Consider the following 14440-nt stretch of genomic DNA (forward strand, 5'->3'; position numbering starts at 1 on the left):
TTCAGTAGTAGCAGGGTGTACTATCTACAAGATACATGGCAGAAATTCATCAAGGCTCCTTATCTGGCACTCTCCCAAATCCATAACCACTACCATCTAGAAGGACAAAAGGAGCAGATATGAGGGAACATTAACATCTTCAAGTTCTCCTCTAAGCAACTCATCACTGATGGAAATACATTACCATTCCTTCACTGTCGGTGGGTCAAAGTCCTGGAACTCCCTCCTGACAGCATTGTGCATATACCCATAGCAATTCAAGAAGTTCAAGAAGACAACTCACCACTACCTTCTCAAAGGGAATGATGGATGGATAATAAATACTGGCCCAGCCAGCCAAGTTCATATCTATAAATGAACCAGAAAACACTACTTACCCAGATTATATAAAATGCAAGCCTGTTCATAGCAGATCTCATCAACAGTTACTGTCTTGCCAGAAAAGATTTCTGTCCTGTAATTTCAGCAAACACATCAGTTTGTCAGTATATACATCCTTTGAATTCCACTGGACTAAAATTGCACATTGTTCTGAAGCTCTGCATGAACTGAACAAACGTGAATAGTTATGCACAAATGGACTGCAATACACAAATCAACAAGAAGGCTTCAGATAAATTCACTTCCACAACAAAGAAAGTTCAGTAAGGAGAAAGCCATCCCTTAAGAATGGGCAGGATTGGTGAGGAGCTGCACCTTCAATCACAGACTGGTTCTTGCCCAGCTTTGCTGCTGATATCCTGTAGGCTTGTAGTAAGCCTTTTTTCTCAGGTGGGTGGAACATTGTGCTGTAATGGCGTAAGGAGTGAATTTTAAGCCTTTCAACAAGAGAAGTGTCATAACTGGGAGTAGGAAAACTAAGATAATGAATTCCTTGCCAATGGAGAGTCTCCAGCTTAAAGCTGCAGTGGTTTGGGTTATTAAGTGGGGGAAATTGTTGTGGATGTTAAATTAATGAAACTGTCAATTATATAAATTTAATATTGAGCAGCTTTATTTCTAAAGATTTTGACTTGTGTTTTATCACATCTCAAACTCTCTCTCTCACTATGAATTCCCTGGAGGTGCAATGACCATTAGGCACAAACATGCAACTATTTGGCTGTGAAAGTTCATTTAGAGTGACAGTGGTTTGTGTCTAGAAGTGTCAGTTTTTTTTAAGAAGAGAACATCTGTTGTTAAATATAAAAGGTTTTGTTATTAAGTAACAGCATCACCTAACCGAAGTTAGTGAGAATGAAAAAGGAGCCCTGTAAACCAAAACATAGCGGTCAAAATCTCCCAGTAAACATTCAAAAGCAGCAAAAAAATTCCCGACATACATTATGTGCTCAAATTGAAGGCCTATAACTTGGCCAGCCGGCAAGACCCATGTGAAAACACCTTATCACATGGGTTCCTGCTCCCATAAGGAGGATGAATGAACCCTTGCTCTGAAAATTCCTTTACTGCTACAGCAGACATCGTTTAAGAGTTTTAAACTTAATTAGAAAAATACAGCAACTCCCACAATAATTTTACTAAGCCACATTGATCATCTAGATTCTAAATTGGATTCATTTTTGTGCTATTTTAACAGATCCCCAAAAGAGCAATACTGTGTCAAATGTACATCAGTTAAAATTAATCAAGGAGGACTCCTTTTCTGAAGGTTATAAATGGGGCTAAGCAACCTCACAAACAATAGTTCAGATCAAAATTCTATTGTGTCTTTCCAGATCGAATCATGAAGGGTGTGAGCAGGTCAAATAACAGGAGGAGGATATCCAAGAATACTTTATTCATAATGTTGGTGGGGTTTTGCACTTCAGCGCTAAAGATGAGGCTGGAGTATTTTTTTCAAATATCTGCAACCAGAAGTGGTCCATGGAAAACCTACCTCAGCCTCCCAGTGATATTCACAGCTTTCAGCCAATTCAATTCATTGTGTGTGATATGAAGGACGGACTAGGGTCCTTAGCACATGGATAAACAAAGGCTACAAGCATTGACAATATCCCAACTGTAGAATTAAAGATATGCTCACAATTATCTGCGTCTTTTACCAAGCTGTTCCAATAACAACGACAACACTGGTATCTACTAGATGAAATGGAAAATTACACAAACAGAGCCTGTCCATAAAGCAAAAAAATCCAATCAGGCCAATAATCAATCTTCTCTCTCAATGATCCGCAAAGGTGTTGCTGATGAAACCAGCAAGCAGCACTAATTCATCAATAACCAGTTCATCAATGCTTAGCTCACATTCTTCGAGGACTACGTAATTCAGAAACGGACAAAGGAGAAGAATTCTAGAGGTGCAATAAGTCAGACGGCTCCTGACATCAAGGCAGCATTTGACCAAGTATGGTAGCAAGGAGTGCTAGTGAAAATGGTATTGATGGGAGTAAGTAGTGAACTAACCACTGGTTAGAGTCATATGTAGCAAAGAAGAAGAAAATCGATTTGGATTTTGGAGACCTAACCCATTTACCCCAAGACATCACTGCAGAATTTCCTCAGATGTAGTTGTTTTTGTCAAACTGTCCAGACATGTTATTACATATCTCCGGAGCAGGTTGGGCTTAAACCCAGGCCTCTTAGCTCAAAGGTAGGGACACTACCACTGCACCACAACAGCCAAATTTCTCAATGTAGATATTTCTAATCAACCTGTTGAGAGATGATATCACACAACTCTGGAGCAGCTGGGACTCAAACGTGGGCCTCCTGGCTCAGTGTTATAGGCTCAACTGCCTTCAGTTGGATCAATGATCTTCCCTACATTCTAAGTTCAGAAATATGGATGGTGGCTCACAATCTCAGTATTCAGCTGCATTTGTAACTCCTCAGACAATGAAGCCATTCATGCCCAAAAGTAACGAAGTCTGGACAACAGTCAGACTTGGGGTAAGGGTCAAGGAATGGCCACCTTCAAAATAATAAGAAATCTATCTACCCTTAACATTCAACAGATTACCATTTCAAATTCCCTAGCATCTTGAGGTTACCACTGATCAGAAACTCACATTGGCCGACCATATAAATATAACAGCTTACAAGAGCAGACCAGAGGTTGGAAACTCTAAGTATTTCAACTCCCAACTTTCCAAGAGTTATCTAGCAGCTAATAGGCATATGTCAGAAGTATGATGGAATATTCTCCACTTTTCTGAATGACTGAACTCCAAACCAGTCAAGCAGTTTGAGGACCGAATCTTTCACGTGACTGGAATCTCACTCACCATCTTAAACATTAGCTTCATACATCATAACCCTATGAAAGCAGTGTGCACCATTTACGAGATGCACCGCAGTAATTCAACAAAGCAGCATTTTCCAAAGCAGTGAGCTCATCATTCACAAGAACATGAGCAGCAAGTACCTGGGAAGACTACCGCCTGCACCCTTCCCTCCAAGTCGCACAACGTGCTTACAGAGAAATATATCACCATTCCTTCACTATTGAGTAAAAATCCTGGAACTCCTTCCCTAACGCAAGTGTGGATTTAATACAGACTGCAAGATTCAACTTAGACAGTCTGCTCTTGATATCAAGGTAGCATTCTACTGAGTGTAGCATCAAGAAGCCCTGGCTAAATTGAAGACAATGGGAACTAGGAGGGGAAATTCTCCAGTGGTTGGAATAATTTCTAACAAAGGACTAAAGTTGTGGTTATTGAAGGCTAATCATTTCAGCTCCAGTATATAGCTGGTCCTAAACCCAATACTTTAATTACCTTTCCAGCATACAGGGCAGAAGTGGGAATGTTCACTGATGATTGCACATAGAGTTCAGTGCCATTTGTGATTCCCCAGGTAGTAGCAAGAAATAAGTTTGAATTGATAAGTGGTAAGTGACTTAAGAACTAGCAATGACAGCCTGAACAAGAAAGAATATAACCATCTCAGTCTGAGCTCCATAGCATTATCATTGCTGAATCTTTCACCATTAGCATCCTATGGACTACCACTATCCACAGACCTAATTGGACCAGCTGTATTAATATTTGGGCTAAAAGACTGTCCAGAAGTCGAGAATTCTGCTGCTAGTAATTCCTCCCCTAACAGCATAAAGCCTGTTCATCATCTATAAGGTGCAAATTATGAACATGATAAAATAATCTACATTTGCCGGGGTTGCCTTGCTTTAACATCACAAGAAGCTCAACACCATTTAGGACAAACCAGGCTATATATCAGCATCCCATTCACTCCCTCAACCACTAGCTCACAACAACTGAAGTGAGCATCACTTACAAGCTGGACTGCAGCAAGTCAACAAGTCTCTGTTGACAGCACCCTCAAAAACAATGATCTCTACTAACTTGAAGGATAAGCAGACATTCATGGAATACCAAACTCTTACAAATTCTCTTTCCAAACACACAGCCTCTTGATTTGGGAACTCCATCAATATGCCTTCACTGCTGCCAGATAAAAATAAAACCTGGAACTCAAACCTAATCAGTACTGCATATGCATCTATAAATATACAACAATAGTTCAAGAAGACAGCTCATTACCATCTTCTTTGGGGCAATTAACAATAGGACATAAGTGCTGAACAAAAACAGAAGTTACTGGAAAAGCTCAGCAGGTCTGGCAGCATCTGTGAAGAAAAATCAGAGTTAACGTTTCTGGTCCAGTGACCCTTCTGCAGAACTGCTTTGTTTTGTTCCCGATTTACAGCTTCCACAGTTCTTTCAGTTTTTGTTTAGGACATCAGCGCTGGCCTTGCTAGAATCTCCACAACTAACATATACGCAAAAAAATGTGCTGACAGCAAATCTAAGAGCAGGGCAGAAGAGATGCCAAAATTAGCTACAGCATTTAAGAAGTGAGCCAGATTATCACTTCCAAAACCTATCCAGTCACCTTTACTTAAAAGTGCAACTGAATTTAAGGCTGGACATCGTCATATTAAACTGGAAAGGGTGCAGAAAAGATTTACAAGGATGTTACCAGGACTGGAGGGTTTGAGTCATAAGGAGAGGCTGGATAGGTTGTGATTTTTTCCATGGAGTGTAGGAGGCTGAGGGGTGGCCTTTTAGAGGTTTATAAAATCATGAGATGCATAGATAAAGGTGAATAGCAAAGGTACTTTCCATAGGGCAGAGGAATTCAGCGAACATATGTTTAAGGTGAGCGGGGAAAGATTTAAGAGGGACCTGAGGGGCAACTTTTTCACACAGACAACACTGCGTACATGGAATCAATCATCATCATCGTCGTCAGCAGTCCCTCACAGACAAGGATGGCTCTCTTCCACTCTCAGAGTGGGTCCGTACGTGGCTGTAGAGTCAGATGTGGCTTTCACAGGCTGTGCCACACTTGGGACATAATGTAGTGATAGGAAGAGGTGGGTGGGCTGTTGGTGCAACAGTACATTCCTTATGTTGTTTTCACCTGGCTTCCGCTTTTTCAGACTGCAAGACTCAAGGTGCTCAACGCCTTCCCAGATGCTCCTCTTCCACTTGGGATAGTCTTAGGCCAGTGATTCCCAGGTGTCAGTGGGAATGCCGCACTTTGCTGGTAAGGCCTTGAGGGTATCCCTGAAACATTTCCTCTGTCCACCTGAGGCTCACCTGCTGCTTTGTAGCCAGGAGTAGAGCGCTTGCTTGGGAGGTCTCCTGTCAATCACGTGGATGATGTGCCTGGCCCATTGCACCTGACCAAGAGTGGTCAGTGCTTCAATGCTGGCAATGTCCGCTTGGTCGAGGTCGCTGGTGTCAGGGCGTCCGATTTCCCAGTAGATATGCAGGATTTTGCGGAGGCAGCGTTGGCAGTCCTGCTCCAGTGCCTTAAGGCCCACGTCTCAGGAGGGCGGGAACCACCACAGCTCTATGTATCGTGACATAACCAACGTGCTCCACTTTTTCCAAAATTTTCAATTCCTTGGCCCCCAAACACCTCATCTTCACCATGAATGTACAGTCCCTTTACACCTGTATCCCTCATATGGATAGCCTAAAAGCCCTCCGCTTCTTCTTTTCTGTAGGTCCAACCAGTCCCCCCTCCACTGACACTCTCATTCGCTTGGCAGAACTGGTCCTCACCCTCAACAAATTTTCCTTTGATTCCTTCCATTTCCTACAAACCAAAGGGGGGATCATGGGCACTCTAATGGGCCCAAGCTATGCCTACGCCTTTGTAGGATTCGTAGAACAGTCCCTCTTCTACAACCACACCGGCATCATCCCTCACCTATTTCTCCACTGTATTGATGACTACATCAGTGCTACCTCATGCACCCAAAGAAGCTCGAGCAGTTTATCAACTTTGCCAACACCTTCCACCCTGCCCTCAAATTCACCTGGACCATTTCTGATACCTCCCTCCACTTCCTGGACCTCTCCGTCTCCATCTCGGTAAACTGACTCATCACTGACATTTGAAACCACTGCCTCCCACAACTAGCTCGACTATACTTCCTCTCACCTACCCTCCTGTAAAAATGCTATCCCACACTCTCATTTCCTCCGCCTCCATCGGGTCTGCTCCCAGGATGAGGCATTTTACTCCAGAACATCCCAGATGTCCTCCTACTTTAGGGACTGGTATCTTTCCTCCTCTTTAATTAAGGATGCCATCAACGGCATCTCCTCCGTTTTCCACATTTCTGCCCTCAAAACCCCTCCCCCCAGCAACAATAAGGATAGAATCCCCTTAGTCCTCACGTACCATCCCACCACCACCAAATCCATCGCATCATCCTCTGACATTTCCACCACCCACAATCAGACCCAACCCCAAAAAAAAAAGATATTTCCCTCCCCACCCCTGTCCACTTTCTGCAGGAACCATTCATTCCATGAATCCCTCATCATCTCTACACTCCCCACCAACATCTCCACCCCACCCGGTACCTTTCCCTGCAACAGCAAGAAGTGCAACACCTGCCCCTACACTTCCTCTCTCACTTCAGTCCAAAGCTCCAAACAATCGTTCCAGATCCAGCAGAGATTCACCTGCACTTCATCCAACCGAATCTATTGGATCCATTGCTCCCGATGTGGTCTCCCCTAACACAGGGTCAGGGATGGTTTGCACAGCATCTGCACTCCATATGCACCGACCAACCCGACCTTCTGGCTACCATCCATTTTAATTCCCCATCCCACTCATTTGGTGACATGTCCATCCTTGGCCTCCTCCACTGTCAGTGTGAGGCCAAACGTAAACTGGAGATACAACACCTCATATTTTGCCTTGGGAGCTTTCAGCCCAATGGTCTCAATACTGATTTCCCCAAATTCAAAATCCCTCCCACCCCCAGCCTTATCCATGCCCAGCTTTCCCCTTCCTCCTCAACTCCGTCATCTAACCTAACCACCTATTCCCTGCACCCTTCCCACTGACAAATCACAATAATCTCCTACCTGCATACACCTATCACCATCCCACCTACCCTTCCCCTGTGCCCACCCCCACCCCAAACCTGACAAAGGGTTTCAGCCTGAAACGTTGACTTTCCTGCTCCTCGGATGCTGTCTGATCTGCTGTGCTTTTCAGGTTTCACACCTATTGACTCTGGCTTCCAGCATCTGCAGTCCTTCCTGTCTTCACAGCTCTGGTTTGGAGGCAGCGGAGAATGAATAATTTCCTGCTGATTCTGTAGGTTAGTTTCACTCCAGTGGAATGAACTGCCAGAGGAAGTGTTAGAGGCAGTTAAAGTTACAACCTTTAAAAGATATTTGGACAGGTACATGAATAGGAAAGGTTTAAAGGGATATGAGCCAAATGCAGGTAAATGGTACTAGTTTAGTTTGGCAAACCTGATTGGTATGAACAAGTTGGACTGAAGAATCTGTTTCCGTAATGTATGACTATGACACAATCCAAAGATCTTTTGCTACCTCTTAAGTAAAAGTATTACTGGTCAACTGTATCGTACCTGAGATCAAGGCCTTCAGGATAAAAGAAAGTAGCAACAGAAAATAAAAAAAATACTGGGAGGAAAATGCTATTCTTACCACGTGACTGGGACAGCTGCCTCTTCTCCTAATCCCATAGGAATGCGACTCTGCAGATAGTGAAGCTGGCCAAAATATTTTCTTAACGTACTACATCCTTCAAAGTCTCTTGTAACATTCACGGCACACTGCAACAGGACAAAATTTTTTGATTACCACCTGACAACTATAACCAATCTAAAACTGTTTGTTTTTTGTTTTCCTACACCATTTGCTCTTCCTTTAAATCAAACAGCACCAAAAACGTTAGATCTGATAAGAAATGTTAAAATTACAAATTAGCTTTCATTATGAAGATCAACAGAAAACCAAAGGTCTAATTTTAACCTTTAAGTTAGCATTTCCAGTGAATTAAGATCAAGCCAAAAGAATGCCTGGCTGCAGTTTCACTTCCTTTCTTTTTAAAAGATTGTCACTTACATGACACATCTTGCTTTACACCATCACCTCTTCCTTTTAGTGCTATCACAATGGTTCCAGTTACTACTAGACAAGTCAGATCGCAGAACAACATCTTTTTTGATTCATCAAACTTTGATTTTTCTTTTAATATGTTGTCTTTCATTGAAGCACAAGCAGAGAAAGCTGCAGATTTAGTTTGAAAAATAAAACAGCAGTTTATTACAGAAATTTAATAAAAACAAGATAAATACAGTAGTAGTTTGTAAAATGATGTTGCTGGGGTGTAGATGGGTAGTGTTTTGCATATGTTTTGAAGTCTTTCAGTTAATCAAAATCCACAGAACGTTTCTTTCTGTATCAAACTTATAGTGTTATCTTAACTGCTTCTTCTCAGTTACTGTCCTGTGAACTGTCATTTGGTTTGATTTATTGTAGTCACATGTACCTAAGTACCGTGAAAAGCCTTGTTTTGTGAAAAGTACAGGCAGATCATTGCAAACACGGACATACAGATCATAGGATGCTTTGACAGAGTAAGGCATACAGGTTACAACTGCACAGGAGATGTGCAAAGCAAGATCAACATTATTTCAAGTTAGAGATTCCATTCATCAGTCTAATAACATTTGGGAAGAAGCTGTTCTTGAACCTGTTGGTGCATGTTCAACCTTCTACATCTTCTGCCTGACAGAAGAGGTTACAAGAGAGCATTACTGGGGTGGGAAGAGTCTGTGATGATGTTGGCACCCTTTCCGTAGCAAGTATAAATGGAGTCCATGGATGGGAGGTTGGAGTCTATGATGGCCTGGCCTGTGCACGCAACCTTCTGTAGTTTCTCAACAGTCCTGGGCACAACAGTTGCCATACCAGGCTGTTATGTGGTACGTTTAAGTTGGTGAGGGTCCTTATGGACATGCTGAATTTCCTAAGCCGCCTGAGGAAAAGAGGCATTGTTGTGCCTTCTTGACCACTGCATCTGTGTGGAAGATCCAGGACAGATTGTCAGTTATTGTCAATCCTCCTCCTTTCTACCTGAAGTCAATGATCAGTTCTTTTGTTTTTCTGATATTGAGAGAGGTTGTTGTCATTACACCACGACACCAAGCCCTCTATTTCCTTTCTGTACTCTGACTCATTGTTGCTTGATATCCATCCTACCATGTAGATTGTGTTCATTTGGAATTTGGCTATACGGTTGTGGGTGTATAGAGTATAGTAGGGAGCTGCCAATGCATCCTTGGGGGGCTCCAGTGTTGAGGGTCATTGTGGAGGAGGTGCAATTGTCTATCTTCACTGAGTGCAGTCTGTAGGTCAGGAAGCTGAGGATCCAGTTGCAGAGGGTAGAGCCGAGACACAAAGTCTTAGAGTTCTGAGATTAGTCTAGAGAGGATTATGGTGTTGAAGTCGATGGGTAGGAATATGAAGTAGGTGTCCTTGTTATCCAGATGTTCCAGGGATGAGTGTAGGGCTAGGGTAATGGTGTCCACTGTGGACCTGTTTTGTCAGTAGTCAAATTACAGGGGACCACGGCAAGGCTAGAGCTGATGAAGGCTCTGATTAATCTCTCAAAGCACTTCATGATTATGGAGGTCAGAGCCGCTAGGCGGTAGTCATTAAGGCATGTTGCATGTACTTTCTTTGGTACTGGGATGATGGTCGTCTTCTTGAAGCAGGTGGGGATTTTGGCTTGTAGGAGGGAGAGATTGAAGATGTCAGCGAATTCCTCCACCAGCTGATCCACACAGGATCTAAGTGCATGGCGGGGCCCGTCACTTTCAAATTTCATTCTACTAAACTCCAATGAGTATAGGCCCAAGCACCTCAACTTCCTTATCTGACAGTCCCTCCATACTCAGGATCAGCATAGTGAATGTTCACTAAACTGCCTCCAGGGCCAGTACATCTTTCTTTAAATAAGATTTAGCATTACTGTTCACTGCTCCACCTGTGGTCTCTCTAGTAGCTTCTATAATTTTAGCAAGACTTCCCTATTTAACTACTCCATTCCATTTGAAATAAAGACATCATTCTATTTTCCATCCCTATTAAACTTGTATGTTATCTTTTTGTGATTTATGCACAAGGACTCTTCTGTGCTATAGCTTTCTGCAGTCTTCTTGCACGTAAATAATATTCAACCCCTCTATTCTTTCTGCCAAATTGTATAACCTTACATTTTCCTACATTACATGCCAAGTTTTTGCCCATTCATTTATCTATTTCCCTGTCTGTAAACCTGGTTGTAGTACGTTCGTGTTTCTCAAATAAGTCATTAATATATACTGTAAATAACTGTAGCCCCAGAAATGATCCCTGTGGCACTCCAATATTAACGATGACCCCCTTATGCCAACTCTGTCTTCTATTAGTCAGCCAACTGTCAATCCATACTAATATACTACCTCCAAAAACATGCATTTTTATCGTATTAAGAAGCATAATACGTTGATACCTTATCAAACACCTTCTGGAAATCCACATATTATATCCACTGCTTCTCCTTTATCTGTCCTGTCTGTTGCTTCAAAGAATTTTAATAAATTTGTCAGAAATGATTTGCCCATCATGAAGCTGTGCGGACACTGCTTGATCATATTATGTATTTCTAAATGCTCTGATACTACATGCTTCAGAACAGACTCTAACATTTTCCCAATAACAGATGTTAAGCCAACTGGCCTACAGTTACCTGTTATTATCTCCTTTTCTTTATAAATAAAGGGGTTACATAGTCAGTTTGCCAATTCTGGCACTTTTCTGGAATATAATGATTTTTCGAAGATTACTACCAGTGCATCTATTCTCTTTAGCTACTTCCTTTAATATCCTAGAATGCATCCCAGCAGGGGCCTTATTGGTGTTCCCATTAGCTTACCTAGCATTTTCTCTCTAGTGATAGCTAGTCCATTTATTTCGTCTTCCCCCATTTGCCCTTGATTACTTTGTAATTTTGTACTGCTATTAGTGTTCTTTTAGAAGTAAGACTGATGCCAGCCAGTCGAAAGAGAAGGAAAACTGCAAAGAAAACTGTGCTAGGGAAGACAAGTGGCTACAAAAAGTACGGATTCATGGTTGTACTGTCACATATTTCTGACTGGACAAAGATTAACCGAATGGTGATCTTCAAGACAAAAAGCCTCATAAGACAGCAATTCCCAAAAGAAGCAGTCATCCACATTCACAATAAAAGATAAATGGATGAATGAAGGTGGTTTGAAAAATGGCCGAGGGAAGTTTAGAGTTTTTGACCAGGGGATTATGAAAAAAAAAAATCATCTTATCGGAGACATTTTCAGGTCACAGATCATCGATATAGTTATTGTTAAAGTTAGACTGCAAAACTGATTTCACAGTGATTCCCAGTGGTCCAACCAGACTTCAACAATTAAATGCTCTCTGAAAAAGTCTTTCAAGGACAACTTGAGGAAAAAGTGGAATAACTGAATGGCGGGAAGAAAGAAGTCATTCACAAAAGGAGGCATCAAACATGCTCTGATATCAGTAATCCTGTGTTAATGGACTGCCGAGGCCTGGGACAAAATTAGAACAGAGATTGTCACCAAATCTGGGATTCCACTGCACCTTGTGGAATGATATGTCTGAAAGAGGACATGATTACTAATGAAGATGATGTCGATGATCTACACAAAGAACAAGAAGATTAGGACACATTATTTAGTTGAGGACGAGGGCAATTTTTATGGATTTCATGTCATATTCAGTAATTACTTGCTGCTAAATAGTATTACTTTATTCAATATGAAAGAGTGAAATTGTAAATATACAATTTATGTTGTTGACGATGGTATTGATGGATTCAGTGTACAAAAATTAATGTTTGCCTCCATGGAGGTTATTATGTATAAGTAAAAATGTAATAATAAATATACAGTAGCTCCTTTCATGGGTACTTTTGGGGGCAGCAATGGCAGGAACTCTTACAACTGGCAACACTAATTATAAGGCAATGAGAGAGGGTGAATTTCAACCTCTCCAAAATATCACTTCAATAAAAAAAAAATCAACACCAATTTTTAATTAAAGATTTAGTCTTAGAAATTCAACTTTTATATGGTAACTCCTGGTTGGCATTTACTGTCATAGCATTCTAGAAAAGAAACATTATGTAAACAAAAGAAAATCTCGGAAACAGATGACTGTTGGATTGGAAGTAATGACCGAATTATCAGATTCATCTTAGTTGCTGAAAAAAGTGTAAACAAGAAATTTCAGGGTCATTCTGCCCAACAGTTGAAACCCAGCTCTGGCATAGGATAAGCTCAGATACATTATTCATTTCATAGGTAAATGAATAGGCAAGGTTCTGACCCCAAGGTAAGCGCAAGACACATAAAAAGAGATGAAAAACAACGTTTTTAATGCAATTTTTGGAATGCCAAGAAAATGCCACGAAGTGGCTAAATTGACTGCAGCATTCAAAATAGCACTGGATAGAATTAAAAGTAAAAATGAAAGCAAGAAGAAAAAATAATTGTACAAGATATGCAAAAACAAAAGTATGAAAATCAGACTACAGCAATTCTAAATTGAGTACAATTAAAAATGCCAAAAGCCTCGATCTGTACTAGAATGTTTTATTTTCCAGATCAGCCACTAATTTTCTCAAGTGCTTCCAAGTGAATTGCGTCACGCAAGTTCAAAAACAAAAAACTTGAACTCATGTTAAAATTCATTCAAAGAACATGCCAACATCGAGGAGTAGGACTCCAATGATGAATCTTGCTGATCTGAGACACAATTCATTTATATTACAGAATGCATTCAATAGTACTCTAACTAAAAAAAAGTTATTTCTACATTGTCATTCATCTTTGTTTCTCATTGCTTCACTTTCCAAATTGATTGATCAAGTACATATGCAGCCACTGGGTACAATATCCACTTCACTGACTTTTAACAGATGAGTTACCAATGCTACTGATTCTTCTTCCATCAGAACGGCCTTTCATAGGATTCTGGAAAAACACTTCCTTTAGTATGGGTCACAACTACTACAGGCAGCTATGTCAATTTGCTATTGCCTTGCACTAGAAGACTGACAGCATAAGTGAATCAATAAACTGCATCAGATACAAAACAGAATTTATTGCAATCTAATTTAGCATTGTTAAAATTTGAGAGTTAAAGTATGACTACATCATTTCTATTTTGTTTTGGCAAGGGACCTTGGGCATTTGAGGTTCTACTGTACCAGCAATGATGTGGGGTTAAAACTAAAGGTACAGTCACATGGGCAGGAACACATTACGCAGAAAATTTCCTGAATAAACATACATGGGGCTTAGAGCTCCACCAGTTAAAGGCAGCAGTCTAATGTTTCAGTAGCAATCTGTTATTAGGTACTTACCTGTCTGAGCTGATCAAGTTTCTTCAGCTCCTCACTGTAGTTGTCAGGATTTTCACCATAATGCTTCAAAATATACTGAAAAGATAATTGATAACATGTTTAGAGGACAATGTAATCTTTGTTCCACTTTTTCATTACGTAATTATGACAATGTTAGCTGTGGCGCACAAATGAAATGCAGACTTCTGCTTCCCCAAAGCTTGTCATTGCTCTCATATCCTAACTTTCAGAACCTCTGTCATCATATCTAATAATACAACTTATTTGCACACAGTAGATTAAAAGCAGAGGTAAAGGATAAATACATAGGATCATGAAGGATTACGCACCAGTCTATCGGTTTCAAATTGGTTCCTTTCCTGTCTGAGTGCAAACATATTTGCATGAAATGTGGCAACTAAACTTTTAACTGTACTCCTCCAAGCAGTAAAGCTTGTGACAGTACATGTGACAGTAAAGCTAATTCAATTCAATTGCAATCATGGCTTTTGTTTTCTTCTGCATTGTATCAGCTCCATAGTCACTCAAGAATCCAACTCTGGCCATACCTCCCCAAGTGAGATGAAGCCAACAAAGTGCATCTGTCTGAAGGTCTCATTGCAATTTTATCTGAATTCTAAATAACAAACAATGACTATTGTAATGATAGCCTCCAAAAGATTATATGGAGCTATTGTCAAGCATCAGCTCGGACTCAATGCTAGCTTGTAAT

General features: G+C 40.9%; 1 protein-coding gene across 1 annotated transcript in view; it reads right to left on the reverse strand.

Moving 5' to 3' along the window:
• ptpn23a (protein tyrosine phosphatase, non-receptor type 23, a) overlaps nt 1-13800 on the reverse strand; it is a 73055-nt gene extending 59255 nt beyond the window's left edge. The window contains exons 1-3 of the mRNA XM_048595797.1: nt 13729-13800; nt 7959-8086; nt 378-454 (exon numbers count right to left, since the gene is read on the reverse strand). Of these exons, the coding sequence (XP_048451754.1) occupies nt 378-454; nt 7959-7996 (115 nt within the window). The 5' untranslated portion in view covers nt 7997-8086; nt 13729-13800. The remainder of the gene's footprint in view (nt 1-377; nt 455-7958; nt 8087-13728) is intronic.
• Nucleotides 13801-14440: the final 640 nt, after the last annotated feature.

Source organism: Rhincodon typus, chromosome 4, assembly GCF_021869965.1.
Source record: "Rhincodon typus isolate 14 chromosome 4, sRhiTyp1.1, whole genome shotgun sequence".
In the NCBI taxonomy this organism is placed as follows: domain Eukaryota; kingdom Metazoa; phylum Chordata; class Chondrichthyes; order Orectolobiformes; family Rhincodontidae; genus Rhincodon; species Rhincodon typus.